The sequence below is a fragment of the Oncorhynchus masou genome, chromosome 1 (genome assembly GCF_036934945.1).
Source record: "Oncorhynchus masou masou isolate Uvic2021 chromosome 1, UVic_Omas_1.1, whole genome shotgun sequence".
NCBI lineage: Eukaryota > Metazoa > Chordata > Actinopteri > Salmoniformes > Salmonidae > Oncorhynchus > Oncorhynchus masou.
Window position 1 is genome coordinate 64,559,914 of NC_088212.1, and position 16,375 is coordinate 64,576,288.

Genomic DNA, 16,375 nt, shown 5'->3' on the forward strand with positions numbered 1-16,375 from the left:
AAGTGTCTTCATTGACATTTTCAACTTCTCCCTGTCTGAGTCTGTAATACAAACATGTATCAAGTGGACCACCATAGTCCCTGTGCCGAAGAACACTAAGGTAACCTGCCTAAATGACTACCAACGCGTAGTACACATGTCTGTAGCCATGAAGTGCTGTTGATGGCTCACATTAACACCATTATCCCAGAAACCCTAGACCCACTCCAATTTGCATACCGCCCTAACTGATCCACACTGCCCTTTCACCCCTGAACAAAAGGAACACCTATGTGAGAATGCTATTCATTTACTACAGCTCAGCGTTCAACACCATAGTGCCCTCATAGTTCTTCACTAAGCTAAGGACTGTGTGGTGCAAGGACATCAACCTCTCCCTCAACGTGATCAAGACAAAGGAGATAATTGTGGACTACAGGAAAAGGATGTCCAAGCACACCCCATTCTCATCGACGGGGCTGCAGTGGAGCAGGTTGAGAGCTTTAAGTTCCTTGGCGTCCACATCACCAACAAACTATCATGGTCCAAGCACACCAAGACAGTCATGACAAAATATATTCCCCCTTAGGAGACTGAAAAGATTTGGCATGGGTCCTCAGATCCTCAAAAGGTTCAATAGCTGCACCATCGAGAGCATCCTGACGGGTTGCAATACTGCCTCGTATGGAAACTGCTCAGCCTCCGACCACAAGGCACTACAGAGTGTAGTGCGTACGGCCCAGTACATCACTGGGGACAAGCTTCCTGCTATCCAGGATCTCTATACCAGACGGTGTCAGAGGAAGGCCCTAAAAATTGTCAAAGACTCCAGACATCCTAGTTATAGACTGTTCTCTCTGCTACCGCACGGCAAGTGGTACCAGAGTGCCAAGTCTAGGTCCAAGATGCTTCTAAACAGCTTCTACCCCCAAGCCATAAAACTCCTGAACATCTAGTCAAATGTCTAACATATATTACCTCAATTACCTCGACTAACCGGTGCCCTCGCACACTGACTCTGCATAGCCTCGCTATTGTTATTTTACTGCTGCTCTTTAATTATTTATTACTTTTATTTTACTTTAGATTTTTTCTTAAAACTGCATTGTCGGGTAAGGGCTTGTAAGTAAGCATTTCCCTGTAAGGTCTACACCTGTTGTTTTCGGCGCATGTGAGAAATACAATTTGATTTGATTTGAGTATCATAAACCAATAGCATATATGGGTTTGTTTACTCACTGATGGCAGCTGTGCCACTCCCAGGTGTGTCGGGGTCGGTTGGGCATGAAGTCAGCCGTCCCCTGGTTCTTAACCCTCTGTGGGAAGCGAAGCAGGACTCTGATGTCATAGTCTGTAGTCTCACCGCTGTAGGCAGTGCTGTGGGGAGACAAACACAAAGTATGGAATAGCAATGAGTGAAGGAAAGTACAGATTGCTACAGAGAACTAGTCTCCCAAGGGTTGTCCCGGTGAGTTTCTGATACCTCAGGCTCACAATGTGTTCCTGCAACTAGACAGAATTGAGCGGGCCTGGAAAAGCTACAGGGAAGGAATATGATAAATAAATAATTCACATGACAGATTACTGTGATTAATCTCCATAGCCTAGCACACCTTTTCAGTCTTGTAGCAAGGAAACCTTTGTAGTGGTCCGGCATACATAGTGTAGAGACGTCCAGTATGAACACATTTTAGAATTGTTTTAATAATAACCTGCATTCCAACGTATCAGTAAAAATCTTTGCAATTCATCTTATGGCTGTTGTTGACATTGGTGTGTATAACACATGATACAATGCCATCTGTCCATGACTGCTGATAGCACAGACAGGATATGAGAGGGATTTGAGGAATGGCTGTGCTTGAGATGGGAAGGAGTGCAAACAGAAGAGCCAGTGGGACAACAAAGTTCATCGCCATCATTTAAATGCTCTGCAGCCTGGGCAATTCTACCGCACCTATCTAACCCTGGGGCCAAAGTCAGAGGCCCATTATGTGTGCTGCGACTGCAGACCAAACCACTCAGAGAACCATTTACTGACACGCCAGGTTAGATAGACACGCTTTAGGCTGTGTTTACACAGGCAGCTCAAATCTGATCTTTGGCCCAATTATCGGCAAAAGATATGATCTGATTGGTCAAAAGACCAATTAGAGGCAACATATCCGAATTGTGTAAATGCAGCCTTAGTGACAGGCACCAGATTTGAGGTTATTGATGTTGCACTGTGAACTGGGTTCCAAACTTTATATGCTGCAAATTAGATAAGGAGTAACTTTACTAAGTAGGCAGGTAAAACTGTCCGGTGCTGAGACATTAAATGAGAATATTCACAGATAGGCACATGGAATCTTTCAATCTGTTCTAACTGGAGGAGACTGATTGTTCATCAGCATGTGCATACTGGCTTGCAAAAACCGGTGACAATCTTTCATGCCATTAAAGTGTGCAGAGTGATGACGAACAGCATGATGTGTGTTCTCCTCTTCCAAAGCAAACACAGACACTTATTAAAACACTTAACAGTTTTCAAATGGTCTCTTACCTTGCCAAGCATTTCTCCTCGGCAGCACAGCGGAGAGAGTACATGTGAGCCCTCTGGATATACGTGGAGGCCTGCACATAGTTGGGATCAGGAACCAGGTCTGGCAAACCTAGAACAAGACACTTGGCTCAACACATAGTATCCTTCAACAGCAATTGATTCAATCATGTTAGTACCAGCACCTTGATGCCAATGTCAACTTTAACAGGTCTGCATCATCCCTTGACAGAATATAGAGTGTTGATGTGGTGCACCGACCAGTGAGGTCATTCCTCAAATAAAACGGCATAGCTTTACACCTAGTTCATCAGCTATATTTAATTCCCCTGCATCGTGTTATTGTAAGGACTTTGATACAGATGCAGTAGAAGGTTCTGCCTTAAATGACATGCAGTTTATAAATCCTTCATAAACACTGCAAATATTTGTAACAAATCATTTATAACCATATGTCATGCTTTATCAATGGTTCATAAATGTGGCATAACTGTGTGACATAACCACCAATGTCAAATGTGACACAACCCACTATGTCAAATATAACATAAACCTGCGCTTTATAAAGGGTGGTATTAGCACAGCTTAATAAAGGCCTTATAAATCATATTAAATTGAGGCTTCACAAAGCATTTATAACCCTTTCATGCACCTTAGTAGAGCATTGCAATGGCAGGCTATTCGGTTTGATTCCCAGGACCACACATACGTAAACATTTATTCACGCATGACTGTAAATCGCTTTGGATTAAAGCGTCTGCTAAATGTTCTATATTAATTCACTAAAACACTTCTAGGATGGCCCAACCTCTTTCCGTCTTGGGTGCAGAGTCAATATTGGACCTGAACTCAACTTCCTCCAAAATGCACAGCAGAACACGTTGGTACGGACTTTTTTCACACTTTTATAATAGAAAAACAACCAAATTGAATCTTCTGTGTTCACAACAATGCTTAAACCACATTAGGGGATGACTTTTGAGGTCTGGAAAAAAAGATTTTTGGGTGTTGTTCACCTTTATTTCAATGAGCATGCCCTGCACTGTTGTTTGGTTTGTGGGTTTTCTGTAGTGAAGTAAGCGCACATGTAATGTGATTTGGGCGCCAATGGAATTGGTTGAGTAAAAGGCCAGCAACGCCGTATTATTCAGAGCCCCATGAAATTACACCATCTATACATTCTAGAGACCCTACTGAGTGTTCCCAACAATACTAAGCCCATACTGTACGTATTCCATTAAACAGTGATTCGAATTGGGGGCATTTATTTGACCTTGGAACATATTTTAAAATGCAAATGTAATGCAAATGTCACTTAAATGTGAGTCATTGTTAATGTTTAGACAATTATTGTTCATATATCATTAATGGTTATTGACACTTTTCTACTATTACGTTGGGCACATTTATTAAAAAAAATCAGAAATTCTGTGACACGGAAGTACTTTTTTAGTGTTGCTGATGAGATGCTGATCATGTGATGAATGTTGGATTACATACTAGCTACCTCAATTGTTATTTAAAATAATATTGGTGACTTCACACGATTTGCTAGCTAGCTGAAATGTAGCTAGCTAGCAGGCTCAGCAAAATACAAATCCCCCTAGATACAGCCACGTCTCATAGTCACATCATGATAGTAATATTACGAAGTGAATATAGTTTTCCATCTTCCTTCCCATTTAGAGTTAATTAACATGAACATATTAGCATCTCCTGGCTTCCACGCATAGCATACAAGCCACTGACGCAGACCTTTAAAACATCTACATTTTAAAAAGTCAATAAATTCATATAGGAATAGTCTACACCATCACAATAAATCCATTATTTATTTTAGACAAGTCTAAGGAAACATGATATGAAGAAAATGTTGTCTATTTCAGAAAAACAGAATAGCATATTCTGAGCTCTCCTTATTTTAGGCCCTGATCTGGCTATGCCATATGGCTGTGGGCTACACTAGTTCCTCACTACATATCCGTCGCCAAACCCAGTGGCTCCAGGTCATCTATAAGTCTTTGCTAGGTAAAGCCCCACCTTATCTCAGCTCACTGGTCACCATAGCAACACCCACCCGTAACACGCTCTCCAGCAGGTATATTGCACTGGTCATCCCCAAAGCCAACACTTTCTTTCCTTTCCTTCCAGTTCTACGCTGCCAATGACTGGAACGAATTGCAAAAATCTCTGAAGCTGGAGTCATATCTCTCTCTCTAACTTTAAGCATCAGCTGTCAGAGCAGCTTACCGATCACTGTACCTGTACACAGCCAATCTGTAAATAGTACACCCAACTACCTCATCCCCATATTATTACTTACCCTCTTGCTCTTTTGCACCCCAGTATCTCTACTTGCACATCATCATCTGCACATCTATCACTCCAGTATTAATGCTAAATTGTAATTATTTTGCCTCTATGACCTATTTATTGCCTACCTCCCTACTCTACTACATTTGCACACACTGTACATAGATTTGTATATTTTTCTTTTCTATTGTGTTATTGGCTGTATATTTGTTTATGTGTAACTCTGTGTTGTTGTTTTTGTTGCTCCGCTTTGCTTTATCTTGGCCAGGTCGCAGTTGTAAATGAGAACTTTGAATTGGCCTACCTGGTTAAATAAAGGTGAAATAAAAAAATAAAAAAATACATTTATTAGACAAGATTTGCTTAGTATTCCATTGTATTATTTTATATTATTTTATAGTATGAAGAATAGTATGAAGAATACAGTTGAACATAAAATAGAAAGGATATTTTCTCCAAATGATTTCTGAGGGAGTACATACATGCGGCTATTCTGTGTTGAGTGGTTAACAAATAAATGAGTCCTCCTATATGCTTAATTTAGTGTTAATTATGTAACATTAGTTGTGATACAAACATTGGGCTCCATGTTTGAATTTTTTTTGTATTGTACCCCATTTTTCCCGCCAATTTCAATCATCGCTGCAACTCCCCAACGAGCTCGGGAGGCAAAGGTCAGGTCATGCGTCCTCTGAAACATGACCTGACAAACCACACATTCTAACACCCACCCACACCAATGTGTTAGAGAGAACACTGCTCAGCCTGCAAGCGCACGGCCCACACAAGGAGTCGCTAGAGCACAATGAGCCAAGTAAAGCCCCCCCCGGCCAAATTCTCCCCTAACCCGGACAACACTGGTCCAATTGTGCACCACCCTATGGGACTCCCATCACGGCCGGTTGTGATACAGCCTGGGATCGAACTTGGTTCTGTAGTGACACCTGTAGCGATGCAGTGCCTTAGACCGCCGCGACACTCAGGAGGCCTATATGTTTAGATTTTTAATACATTCTAAGACTGCATGATGCCACTCTAGTGATTATTTGAAAAAAGTTGCTGGAATGGCATGAGCTCTAGTTTGTTTCTTGCACAGGCTGTAAACACTTCATCAGTCTCTCATTCACAATTTGACAAGCACTTGATAATGCCTCAAATTTCCCCCTAAAAACATCCATGCCTTTCTCGGCCAGCGGCCATTGTGCCCTTGGGCTGAATATAATAATTATAATTCCCATCACCCGGCTGCGTGCTCTGAAGCACCACTCACTTCCATGGCTGTCTCAGATATCTCAATTCTTATTAACCAATGCCCATCATGTGATCTGTTTCTTCCCCCAGGCATCTCAGCACCTGTAGGCTACAAGTGAAGACAGACACATTGGGGACGCAACTGTTCGTCCTTCTTATTGAATTCTGAGGCAAATTTTGAAAATGTTGGAATAACTGTCCACATTTACTTTCGTCAGCCAACAAGATGAGTAGGCCTAACGAACAGCAAAGCACTAGCCTATGTCAATATTCTATCCCCATAGTATAAAAGTTGATCTATTCTATTGGTCAACTTGTCCTTATGTGCGAGAAATCAAAATGTCAAGCATCGTCTGGGACATTTGTGGGATGCGATAGATCCCATATTAATACAACCACTCGCATCATTTAAAAAAATAAATGAGCCTGATGCAATTGTAGTTTACTGTAGCTTAAAATGTTGATAAACTATTAGACTATTTTTTCACATTATAAGCGCAGTAATGTAACATGGCAGTAGGCTATAGGTGTCACGATGTTCTTTATAATGGTCGGACCAAGGTGCAGCATATGTAGAGTTCCACATTATTTATTAAAGATAGGGAAACTTAGAAAATCCAAAACAATAAAGAATAAATTAACCGTGACGACAATGCAGTGCTAACAGGCAACTTAACATAAACAATATCCCATAACCCACAATAAGAGACAACGATAGCCAGCTGCCTCTAATTGGGAATCATACCAAAACCCCAACATAGAAAAAAACACCTAGAACCCCACATAGAAAATATAATCTAGACTAACCCCCCTAGTCACGCCCTGACCTACTCTACCATAGAAAATAAAGGCTTTCTATGGTCAGAACATGACAATAGTTCCAAAATGTTATCAATTAGAGGGAAAAACGCCATTGTCAAAAGTGACTGCAAATGCGATTATGCACGTAATTTTATTATAAAGATGCATTTTTATGGTGAAAATTATCTTCCCCAAACTTGAAACTCACATGCTGCCTATGTATGCCAGCTAGGCTATACGCCGGTTATAAAACAAATTAATGTGCTTAATTCTAAGAAGTTATTTGGTCACTTTAGTTGTGATTCAAACCTTATGATACAAAAATATACAGTGGGGAGAACCAGTATTTGATACACTGCCGACCAGGTTTGCACACACTGCAGCAGGGATTTTGGTCCACTCCTCCATACAGACCTTCTCCAGATCCTAAAGGTTTCGGGGCTGTCGCTGGGCAATACGGACTTTCAGCTCCCTCCAAAGATTTTCTATTGGGTTCAGGTCTGGAAACAGGCTAGGCCACTCCAAGACCTTGAGATGCTTCTTACGGAGCCACTCCTTAGTTGCCCTGGCTGTGTGTTTTGGGTTGTTGTCAATCTGGAAGACCCAGCCACGACCCATCTTCAATGCTCTTACTGAGGGAAGGAGGTTGTTGGCCAATATCTCGCGATACATGGCCCAATCCATCCTCGCCTCAATACGGTGCAGTCGTCCTGTCCCCTTTGCAGAAAAGCATCCCCAAAGAATGATGTTTCAACCTCCATGCTTCACGGTTGGGATGGTGTTCTTGGGGTTGTACTCATCCTTCCTCTTCATCCAAACACGGCAAAACTCATTTTGTCTCATCAGACCACATGGCCTTCTCCCATTCCTCATTTGGATCATCCAGATGGTCATTGGCAAACTTCAGACGGGCCTGGACATGCGCTGGCTTGAGCAGGGGGACCTTGCGTGCGCTGCAGGATTTTAATCCATGACGGCGTAGTGTGTTACTAATGGTTTTCTTTGAGACTGTGGTCCCAGCTCTCTTCAGGTCATTGACCAGGTCCTGCCGTGTAGTTCTGGGCTGATCCCTTACCTTCCTCATGATCATTGATGCCCCAAGAGGTGAGATCTTGTATGGAGCCCCAGACCGAGGGTGATTGACCATCATCTTGAACTTCTTCCATTTTCTAATAGTTGCGCCAACAGTTGTTGCCTTCTCACCAAGCTGCTTGCCTATTGTCCTGTAGCCCATCGCAGCCTTGTGCAGGTCTACAATTTTAGCCCTGATGTCCTTACACAGCTCTCTGGTCTTGGCCATTGTGGAGAGGTTGGAGTCTGTTTGATTGAGTGTGTGGACAGGTGTCTTTTATACAGGTAACGAGTTCAAACAGGTGTAGTTAATAGAGCTAAGAAAAACTAACAGGTCTGTGAGAGCCGGAATTCTTACTGGTTGGTAGATTATCACATACTTATGTCATGCAATAAAATGCAAATGAATAACTTAAAAATCATACAATGTGATTTTCTGGATTTTTGTTTTAGATTCCGTCTCTTACAGTTGAAGTGTACCTATGCTAACAATTACAAACCTCTACATGCTTTGTAAGTAGGAAAACCGTGCAAAATCATCAGTGTATCAAATACTTGTTCTCCCCACTGTATAGGCCTATGGGCTAGGCTACATGGCGTGTGCAACTATGATTTTAGAGGTTAAATCAGTTTAACAATGCAGATAGATTGTGGCTTCCATTAATGTAATTGTCTGCATCATTTCCATTCCCCCATATATATTTTTTTGTAAATATACACCACCGTTCAAAAGTTTGGGGTCACTTAGAAATATCCTTTATTTTGAAAGAAAATCACATTTTTGGTCCATTAAAATAACATCAAATTGATCAGAAGTACAGTGTCGACATTGTTAATGTTGTAAATGACTATTGTAGCTGGAAACGGCAGATTTTTCATGGAATATCTACATAGGCGTGCAGAGGCCCATTATCAGCAACCGTCACTCCTGTGTTCCAGTGGCACGTTGTGTTAGCTAATCCAAGTTCATCATTTTAAAAGGCTAATTGATCATTAGAAAACCCTTTTGAAATTATGTTAACACAGCTGAAAACTGTTATTCTGATTAAAGAAACAATAAAACTGGCCTTCTTTAGACTAGTTGAATATCTGGATCATCAGCATTTGTGAGTTCAATTACAGGCTCAAAAGGTCCAGAAACAAAGCACTTTCTTATGAAACTCGTCAGTCTATTCTTGTTCTGAGAAATTAAAGATAAAAGAAATGAAATTGCCAAGAAAAAAGAAATTGCCAAGAAACTGAAGATCTCTTGACAACGCTGTGTACTACTCCCTTCACAGAATAATGCAAACTGGCTCTAACCAGAATAGAAAGAGAAGTGGGAGGCCCCGGTGCACACATGAGCAAGAGGACAAGTACATTAGAGTGTCTAGTTTGAGAAACAGATGCCTCACAAGTCCTCAACTGGTAGCCTCCATAAATAGTATCCGCAAAACACCAGTCTCAACGTCTACAGTGAAGAGGCGACTCTGGGATGCTGCCCTTCCTCTGTCCAGTGTCTTTGTTCTTTTGCCCATCTTAATATTTTCTTTTTATAGTCTCCACTTTTATATGATGTAAAAAAACACGATTTCAAATGTTGCTACATAAGACTGAATCCAGGTGGTGTGTCACACATTCGACATAGTGGGTTATGTCACAGTTGACGTTGGTGATCATTTTATTTAGCGCTTATGAAGCCTTTAGAAGCTGAACGTCATTTAAAGAGGACCCTAAGATTTAGTGTAGACTTACGACCACAAGTTACATATGGCAGCACATTCAGATAGGTGGAAATAAGGGTCTTGTGGTCAGTAGTCAGGAATCACTAATTACAGTACATTTCAGATGATAATCTTAGCAGAATTAGTATCCCTCCCCATAGGTCACTATAGATTCTGACCTTAGTGTACAGAAAAAAACTAATCATGCCAATAAAAATACAAATTAGTCTACATGAATGAGTCATTCATTCTTTAAAAATTTCTTCCCTAGAACCTGAATGTGAAAGTGAAAACATGGTTGGTACACACAGGGAGAAATTATGCTAAGACGCTGGGGCTTTCCTAATATGATGTGATGTTTCATGACACTAATCCTAATATGAACCTGTCATTCCATGTTAACCTTTGCCATGAAAAATACATTCAGACTATTCATATCTGGAGGGGATAATGCTAAGAATTAGAAAATCGACTTCACCAGAATACTAGACTTACAATTATGTTCTGCTAAAGTATCCAAAGTTTATATTTCATATTTGTTGTAGGCTCCTAGTAATCAAAAATAGAAGGATCTTTCACGTGTATGCAAGAAAATGTGAGAGATGGAGGGATAGAGAGAGAGAGAGACAGAGAGAGAGACAGAGAGAGAGAGAGAGAGACAGAGAGAGAGAGACCCATTTAGAGAGAGAGAGAGAGAGAGAAATAAAGAAAGAGAGAGAGAGAGAGAAATAAAGAGAGAGAGAGAGAGAGAGAGAGAGACAGAGACAGAGACAGAGACATAGAGAGAGAGAGAGAGAGAGAGAGAGAGAGAGAGAGAGAGAGAGACACAGAGAGAGAGAGAGAGAGAGACACAGAGACAGAGACAGAGACAGAGACAGAGAGAGAGAGAGAGAGAGAGAGAGAGAGAGAGAGAGAGAGAGAGAGAGAGACAGAGAAGCATGCTAAGGTAAAACAACAATGATCTCACACCTTGCTGTTCCTAAACTGGGCCAGTGATCGAGAGAAGCAGAAGACTAAATAAAAAAGCAGGCCTGAGTTGTCTGAGCCAATGTGTGTCCCATTTCCAGTAAAGGGCATGCCAGGAAGGGTCACTGGGATACCTTATCACCACCCCCTTCCCTCCCCCTTTACCTCAACCTCAAAGGCCAGACATCCACTTAAATGTGAACCAGTTGGAGCAACCTAAAGTCAATCCCAAGTCTTGACCTCTGGTACCACAAAAAAACTACCATCTGCTTCATTTTGGTTCCAGTAAAATTGACAAAACAGTAAAACACCTGAAGGCATATGGGGATATGATATTTAGCGTTGTGCTTTTCTATTCCCACTCTGTCGTTACTGTTGTTTACAGCAGGCCTTGGATACAGTTTGTTTATAGGAATTCTACAGAGAAAGCGTCCTATCTCCTCTAACCTGTTTAACGTCCAGGTGAGCCTTCCCCAGTTTAGACACAGGTTCAAGTGAGGGTTCTGTCTTTCCCAGCACTGTGTACACATCCTATTTGTCATCTCTCTCTGAAGCAGACTTACAGGCCACGGGAAGCTTCCTGGGGCAGACCATGTAAACACTGTAAGGCCTGTGTGAAATGCAGAGTTTTTCCATCCAGCAGCGGACTCTTCTCCCTCTTCTTTCGGCAAGGTCTTTGTTCTCTGGCCCCCTAATCTCCGGAAACTGGAAATTGGGTATTTTTTTCAGGGATAAAGTGTGTCTGAACCAAAAGCTGATCAGCCCTCGGAAGCATTTGACAAGGCTACATACTGTATCATATTCTAAATGGGGCACCAGAGAAAATATGTTGGATTTTGTAATTATGTCTTTGCCTGAAAGTGTACAATACACAACATGCAAACACATCCCTTTTACTAAGTCAATGGCATGTCATTTCTTTTTGAGAACAGCTATTTCATGAGAGTGGGTGCATGTGAGAATATGTGAGAGCTTAAGAGTGGTGAGAGAATAGAGTGCAATACAAATATTGCAATATATAATAGTCTGTGACGGTTGCAGTCACAGCTCTCCGTGAACAAGACAAGTCCGAGCCTATTGCAACACACCAACACAGGTTCTTTCCATCACCACATGTATTCTTGTTTCCATTAAGGCCATTTGGCAATAAACAAGACAAGTTACTACTTTACTTATCTCTATTGATAACTCAATACAGTAACACAGTAAACTAGTTGAATCAAAGTTGTTTCACATTAGTTAACAACTCACCCAAATATAAATCAAAACTAGACATTGAACTGATGTCTGTGCCCAGTGGATTTATTTGGATAGTCCATATGTAGATGCTCTACAGACTATCACTAACATTTCAAATAACTATCTACTAACCCTAACCCTAATTCGAAATTTAACCCTTACTCTAACCCTAATCCTAATCCTAAATTTAACCCTTACCCTTACCCTAATCCTAAACTTAACCCTAATCCTAAACTTAACCCTTACCCTAACCCTAATCCGAAACTTAACCCTTACCCTAACCCTAATCCTAAATTTAACCCTAACCTTAATCCTAATCCTAAATTTAACCCTTACCCTAACCCTAATCCTAAACTTAACCCTTACCCTAACCCTAATCCTAAACTTAACCCTTACCCTAACCCTAATCCGAAACTTAACCCTTACCCTAACCCTAATCCTAAATTTAACCCTAACCTTAATCCTAAATTGAACCCTTACCCTAACCCTAATCCTAAATTTAACCCTTACCCTAACCCTAATCCTAAACTTAACCCTTACCCTAACCCTAACCCTAATCCTAAACTTAACCCTTACCCTAACCCTAACCCTAATCCTAAACTTAACCCTTACCCTAACCCTAACCCTAATCCTAAACTTAACCCTTACCCTAACCCTAATCCTAAACTTAACCCTTACCCTAACCCTAATCCTAAACTTAACCCTTACCCTAACCCTAACCCTAATCCTAAACTTAACCCTTACCCTAACCCTAACCCTAATCCTAAACTTAACCCTTACCCTAATGTTGCTTATCAACAGATTACTTATCAACAGATAGTATGACCATCCGTAGAGCATCTACAGATGGACTAGCCAGACTATCCAAATAAAATGTGACGCTCAATACTTCTGTATCTAGTCTCTCTTTGATTTGAGTTCTTGTATTCATTTGAGTGGGAACAAAGCGAACCGGTCTCCACATTTGAAGGTATGTCAGTTAAATTGGAATCCCTTGCAGCCTTTGCTTCAATTGACTGTCAGCCCACTGGAAGAACTTCTATCACATTAATTAAATGGTGTGTGAGAAAGCTGAGGCATCTGCACACATGTTGGCTGTGTCTTGGACAGAGAAGAATGCTTCCACATTCCAGTGTCTTAATGCGTGAGACTGAGTTATGGAACTGAAGCACAAGGCACATTAAAGAGCCTGATGCACAGCCAGGCCAGGCAGAGGAATAGAGATATGTGTAAGTCAGTCTTCCATGCTCCCAACCAGAGGAGACGATCCCATCAGATGTTCCACCCCCTCAGGCCATGGAGGCTCCTAGCAGCTAGAACAGAGAAAACGCCCACACACGTGTTGGCAATTGCGTTACTTGCCACAGGGCTTCAGTTACTCTAAATAAATGTTTTCCACATTGCCAACTTTGGGTTCCAATAATAAAGTCAGTGTCCACCCCCTACCCTCACCCTGTACCTTACCCCTGCCCTGTGATTGGTTCTCAGAACAGAGTCTATCAATTACCCATGGTTTTTGAGAAATGGTGTGTTTTTAATTACGAAACAAGTCCTGGGCCTTTTGGCTGGGCCGCTGCATATCTAAGAGCAGCTCATTGATGCTCCCTCCCTCTTCACCCCAGCTCATACTAAATATTTGTTTGATTTCCTGAGGCAATGGACCCCATGTGTTACTGGGACTTTCCACTTTCTCTCTCCCTTCCTCCCTCCCTCCCTCCCTCCCTCTCTCTCTCTCTCTCTCTCTCTCTCTCTCTCTCTCTCTCTCTCTCTCTCTCTCTCTCTCTCTCTCTCTCTCTCTCTCTCTCTCTCCCTCCCTCCCTCTCTCTCTCCCTCTCTCCCTCTCTCTCCCTCTCTCTCTCTCTCTCTCTCTCGGAGTGGTACAGGTAGCACCTCCCTCTCTCCCATCCAGCTCACCCAAAACCCAGTCACCCTCCTCCAGCCAGCCCCAACACTGAGGTCACCTCTATTCCCAGGTTCTGCACCCAGACCTCCCCAAGAGCCAAGCCATTTTCAGCAGACTATTACTCCCCAAGCTATGACACAGTGAGCCCTGTGTGTGCGCTCACCACATTGGCAGGCCTTTCTCAACACCTGGTTTCAATAACCCCTGTGAGTGAGTGGGAAAAGATGAACCGTCCTTCAGTACAGTTTGCTTTTGTTTGGCAAATTGGAATTGAAAGACTTGAGCCAGTAAATAACAATGCTATTCTAGTTATTTAAAGGGATTTCCATGTACTGTGTTTTGGGCCTAAGAGATGTGAAATGAAAGACCTCTAGAAAACAGTGTACTTCTCCAGCTGCAGAGGCACATAGCTGGGGAGACAGGTGGTAAGGGTTCTGCTCCCCCTGGGCTCACAGTGTCCACCGCTGTCAGGAAGCAGCAGAGGAGCGGAGGAGAGGAGCCACATTCCCTTCTTGTTTTCTCTCCTTCAACTGAGGAAGAACCTGGATGTGACCCCACAAGTGCATCATCCACTTCACATGTGCGCTACCATTAGGATCTGGTGGTTCCCTCGTGGTTTGCACGACTGTCTCGTACTGCTCACATCAAACGGTCTATAAAGTTGACTAAATAGAAGATGACGAATCTCTAGTTTCTTTAGGACCACATACAGATAAACTTTCATACTCTCAAAACGAAATACTGTATATTCTTATGATTTAAAACATCTGGTTGGACAGTGGACAAAGAGCTGGCTTTGTTATAGGACATAAGACGTTCAACTAAATGACTTTGTGCATGTACATTGCGCATACCTCTCTGTTCCGGCCGGTAGACACTCCCGACGTTGACACTGGGGTTCTCCACGGCCGTGTTGGGGTTTCTACCTGGCACTGCAGGCGGAAGGAAAGGAGGCTGTGGCTGCACCTGGGGCCTACCGAACGGGGGGAACTGCTCGTACTGGGGGCTTCGTACTGGAGGCTGAGCGCCACCCATTGTCCTATCCGGGGCAACTGGCACTGTGTCGGCAGGGGCAGCAGCAGGATCCTCTCCTCCATTGTAGAGGCTGTGTGTGTATCTGCGGTCCAGGCCATCTGAGATGGGTGGCTGGGCAGCCCGTGCTGGCACAGCAGGCACAGCAGGCACGGCAGGTATGGCAGGGTTGGGCCCGTAGCCATAGGACTGGTAGTAACGGTAGCCATCCTCACCATAGTCCTGCGGGGAGCGTGGAACCACAGGTGCAAGACCAGCGCCAGTTCCATACCCAACTCCAGTGTATCCTCCACCACCAGCACCGTATCCTCCACCACCAGCACCATAGCCTCCACCTGTGGCCCTCTGGAAGGGTGGCTCCGCGTAGCCCCGACCTGCTCCCTCCACCACACTGGGATCATAGGGCAGGGGGTAGGGCTGCTGAGGGAAGGGGTATTGCGGGTAAGGCTGGACAGGGACGTTATAGGAAGATGAGAAGGATGATGAGGACGACGAAGAGGACCCAGTGGATGGCCTGAAGCGGGGGTTGGTGGAGCCTGTCCCCACTGAGCCCTGGCGCCAGTTGTTGGGCACCTGTCCGAAGCCAAATGGATGTCTGGCCTGTCCTCTCACGGTCGCCGAGCCTCCCCTGGAGGGGGCCTGCCTGCGTACGTTCCCTCCTTGTGGTCTGCGGGGAATTCGGGGGCGAGAGTCAGCCACCACCACTCTGTGACTTCTCTCCTGTTCCTGTGCTCCGGCAGGGACGTACTCAGCTCCACTGTTGAGGAGACTGAACCTCCGGCCGTTGTTCTCCCACTGGATCATTTGTCTCCAGGGGGTGGCAGCGACATCCTGCCCCACAGCCTGGTCCTGGGCCTGGGCCCATCTGAAGCCCAGTAGCACACACACCAAGCTCTTCACAACAAGAGGCAGCATCATCATGACACTAAACACACCTCAACTCACCACCACACAGAGAAAACAACCAACAGCCGCTCAAAAACGACCAACCACCTGTAGCCTATGTCAACACAGCATGAATCCTCTTCTAGGGGTATGGAGCAGCATGTGGTGGGAGTGTGGAGAGGATAGCAGGAGGATATGCCAGTGGTTCTGTCCATTCGCTGCTCCTTACAGCTGGCGAGAGAGGCTGAGGATCAGTCTGTGTCCAGGAGCAGTCATATCCGGGAGGGGGAGTGGGCTCCAGAGGCCCCGCTGGTGATGCTAGTGTCTGTTAGTGCTGTGAGAGAATGCCCTGTCTTCCTGGCTGTCTAGCTGTGCTGTGACTGTCAGTTGACTGAGCATTGCTCTCACTCAGCCTTCTGGAGAGGAGTGCCTGCCTGTGTGCCTCGACCAAAGCCTTCTATTTGCTTCTCTGATTGCTTACAATGGGCTGTGAAAAAAAAGCACTCAACTTTGTTTTTTTTAAAGGAGAGGTCCCACATGGCCCTAGTGCTAGAGCGGTTTCCTGGACTGACTGCAGGAGCCAGGACTCGCTCTGTAAGGCTTCCAGAGTCAACATCACCATCTGCAAAGGCATTCAGATTTATATCGCTGCTCACTTTCCGTTGCCCAAATTCTTTTATCATCCTGAAC

General features: G+C 43.7%; 1 protein-coding gene across 1 annotated transcript in view; it reads right to left on the minus strand.

Moving 5' to 3' along the window:
• The window catches only part of LOC135548111 (lysyl oxidase homolog 1-like), a 28,915-nt gene extending 12,764 nt beyond the window's left edge, over window positions 1-16,151 (minus strand). Inside the window, exons 1-3 of the mRNA XM_064977397.1 lie at window positions 14,623-16,151; window positions 2,525-2,633; window positions 1,219-1,356 (exon numbers count right to left, since the gene is read on the minus strand). Of these exons, the coding sequence (XP_064833469.1) occupies window positions 1,219-1,356; window positions 2,525-2,633; window positions 14,623-15,721 (1,346 nt within the window). The 5' untranslated portion in view covers window positions 15,722-16,151. The remainder of the gene's footprint in view (window positions 1-1,218; window positions 1,357-2,524; window positions 2,634-14,622) is intronic.
• Between the last annotated feature and the right edge of the window lie 224 nt (window positions 16,152-16,375).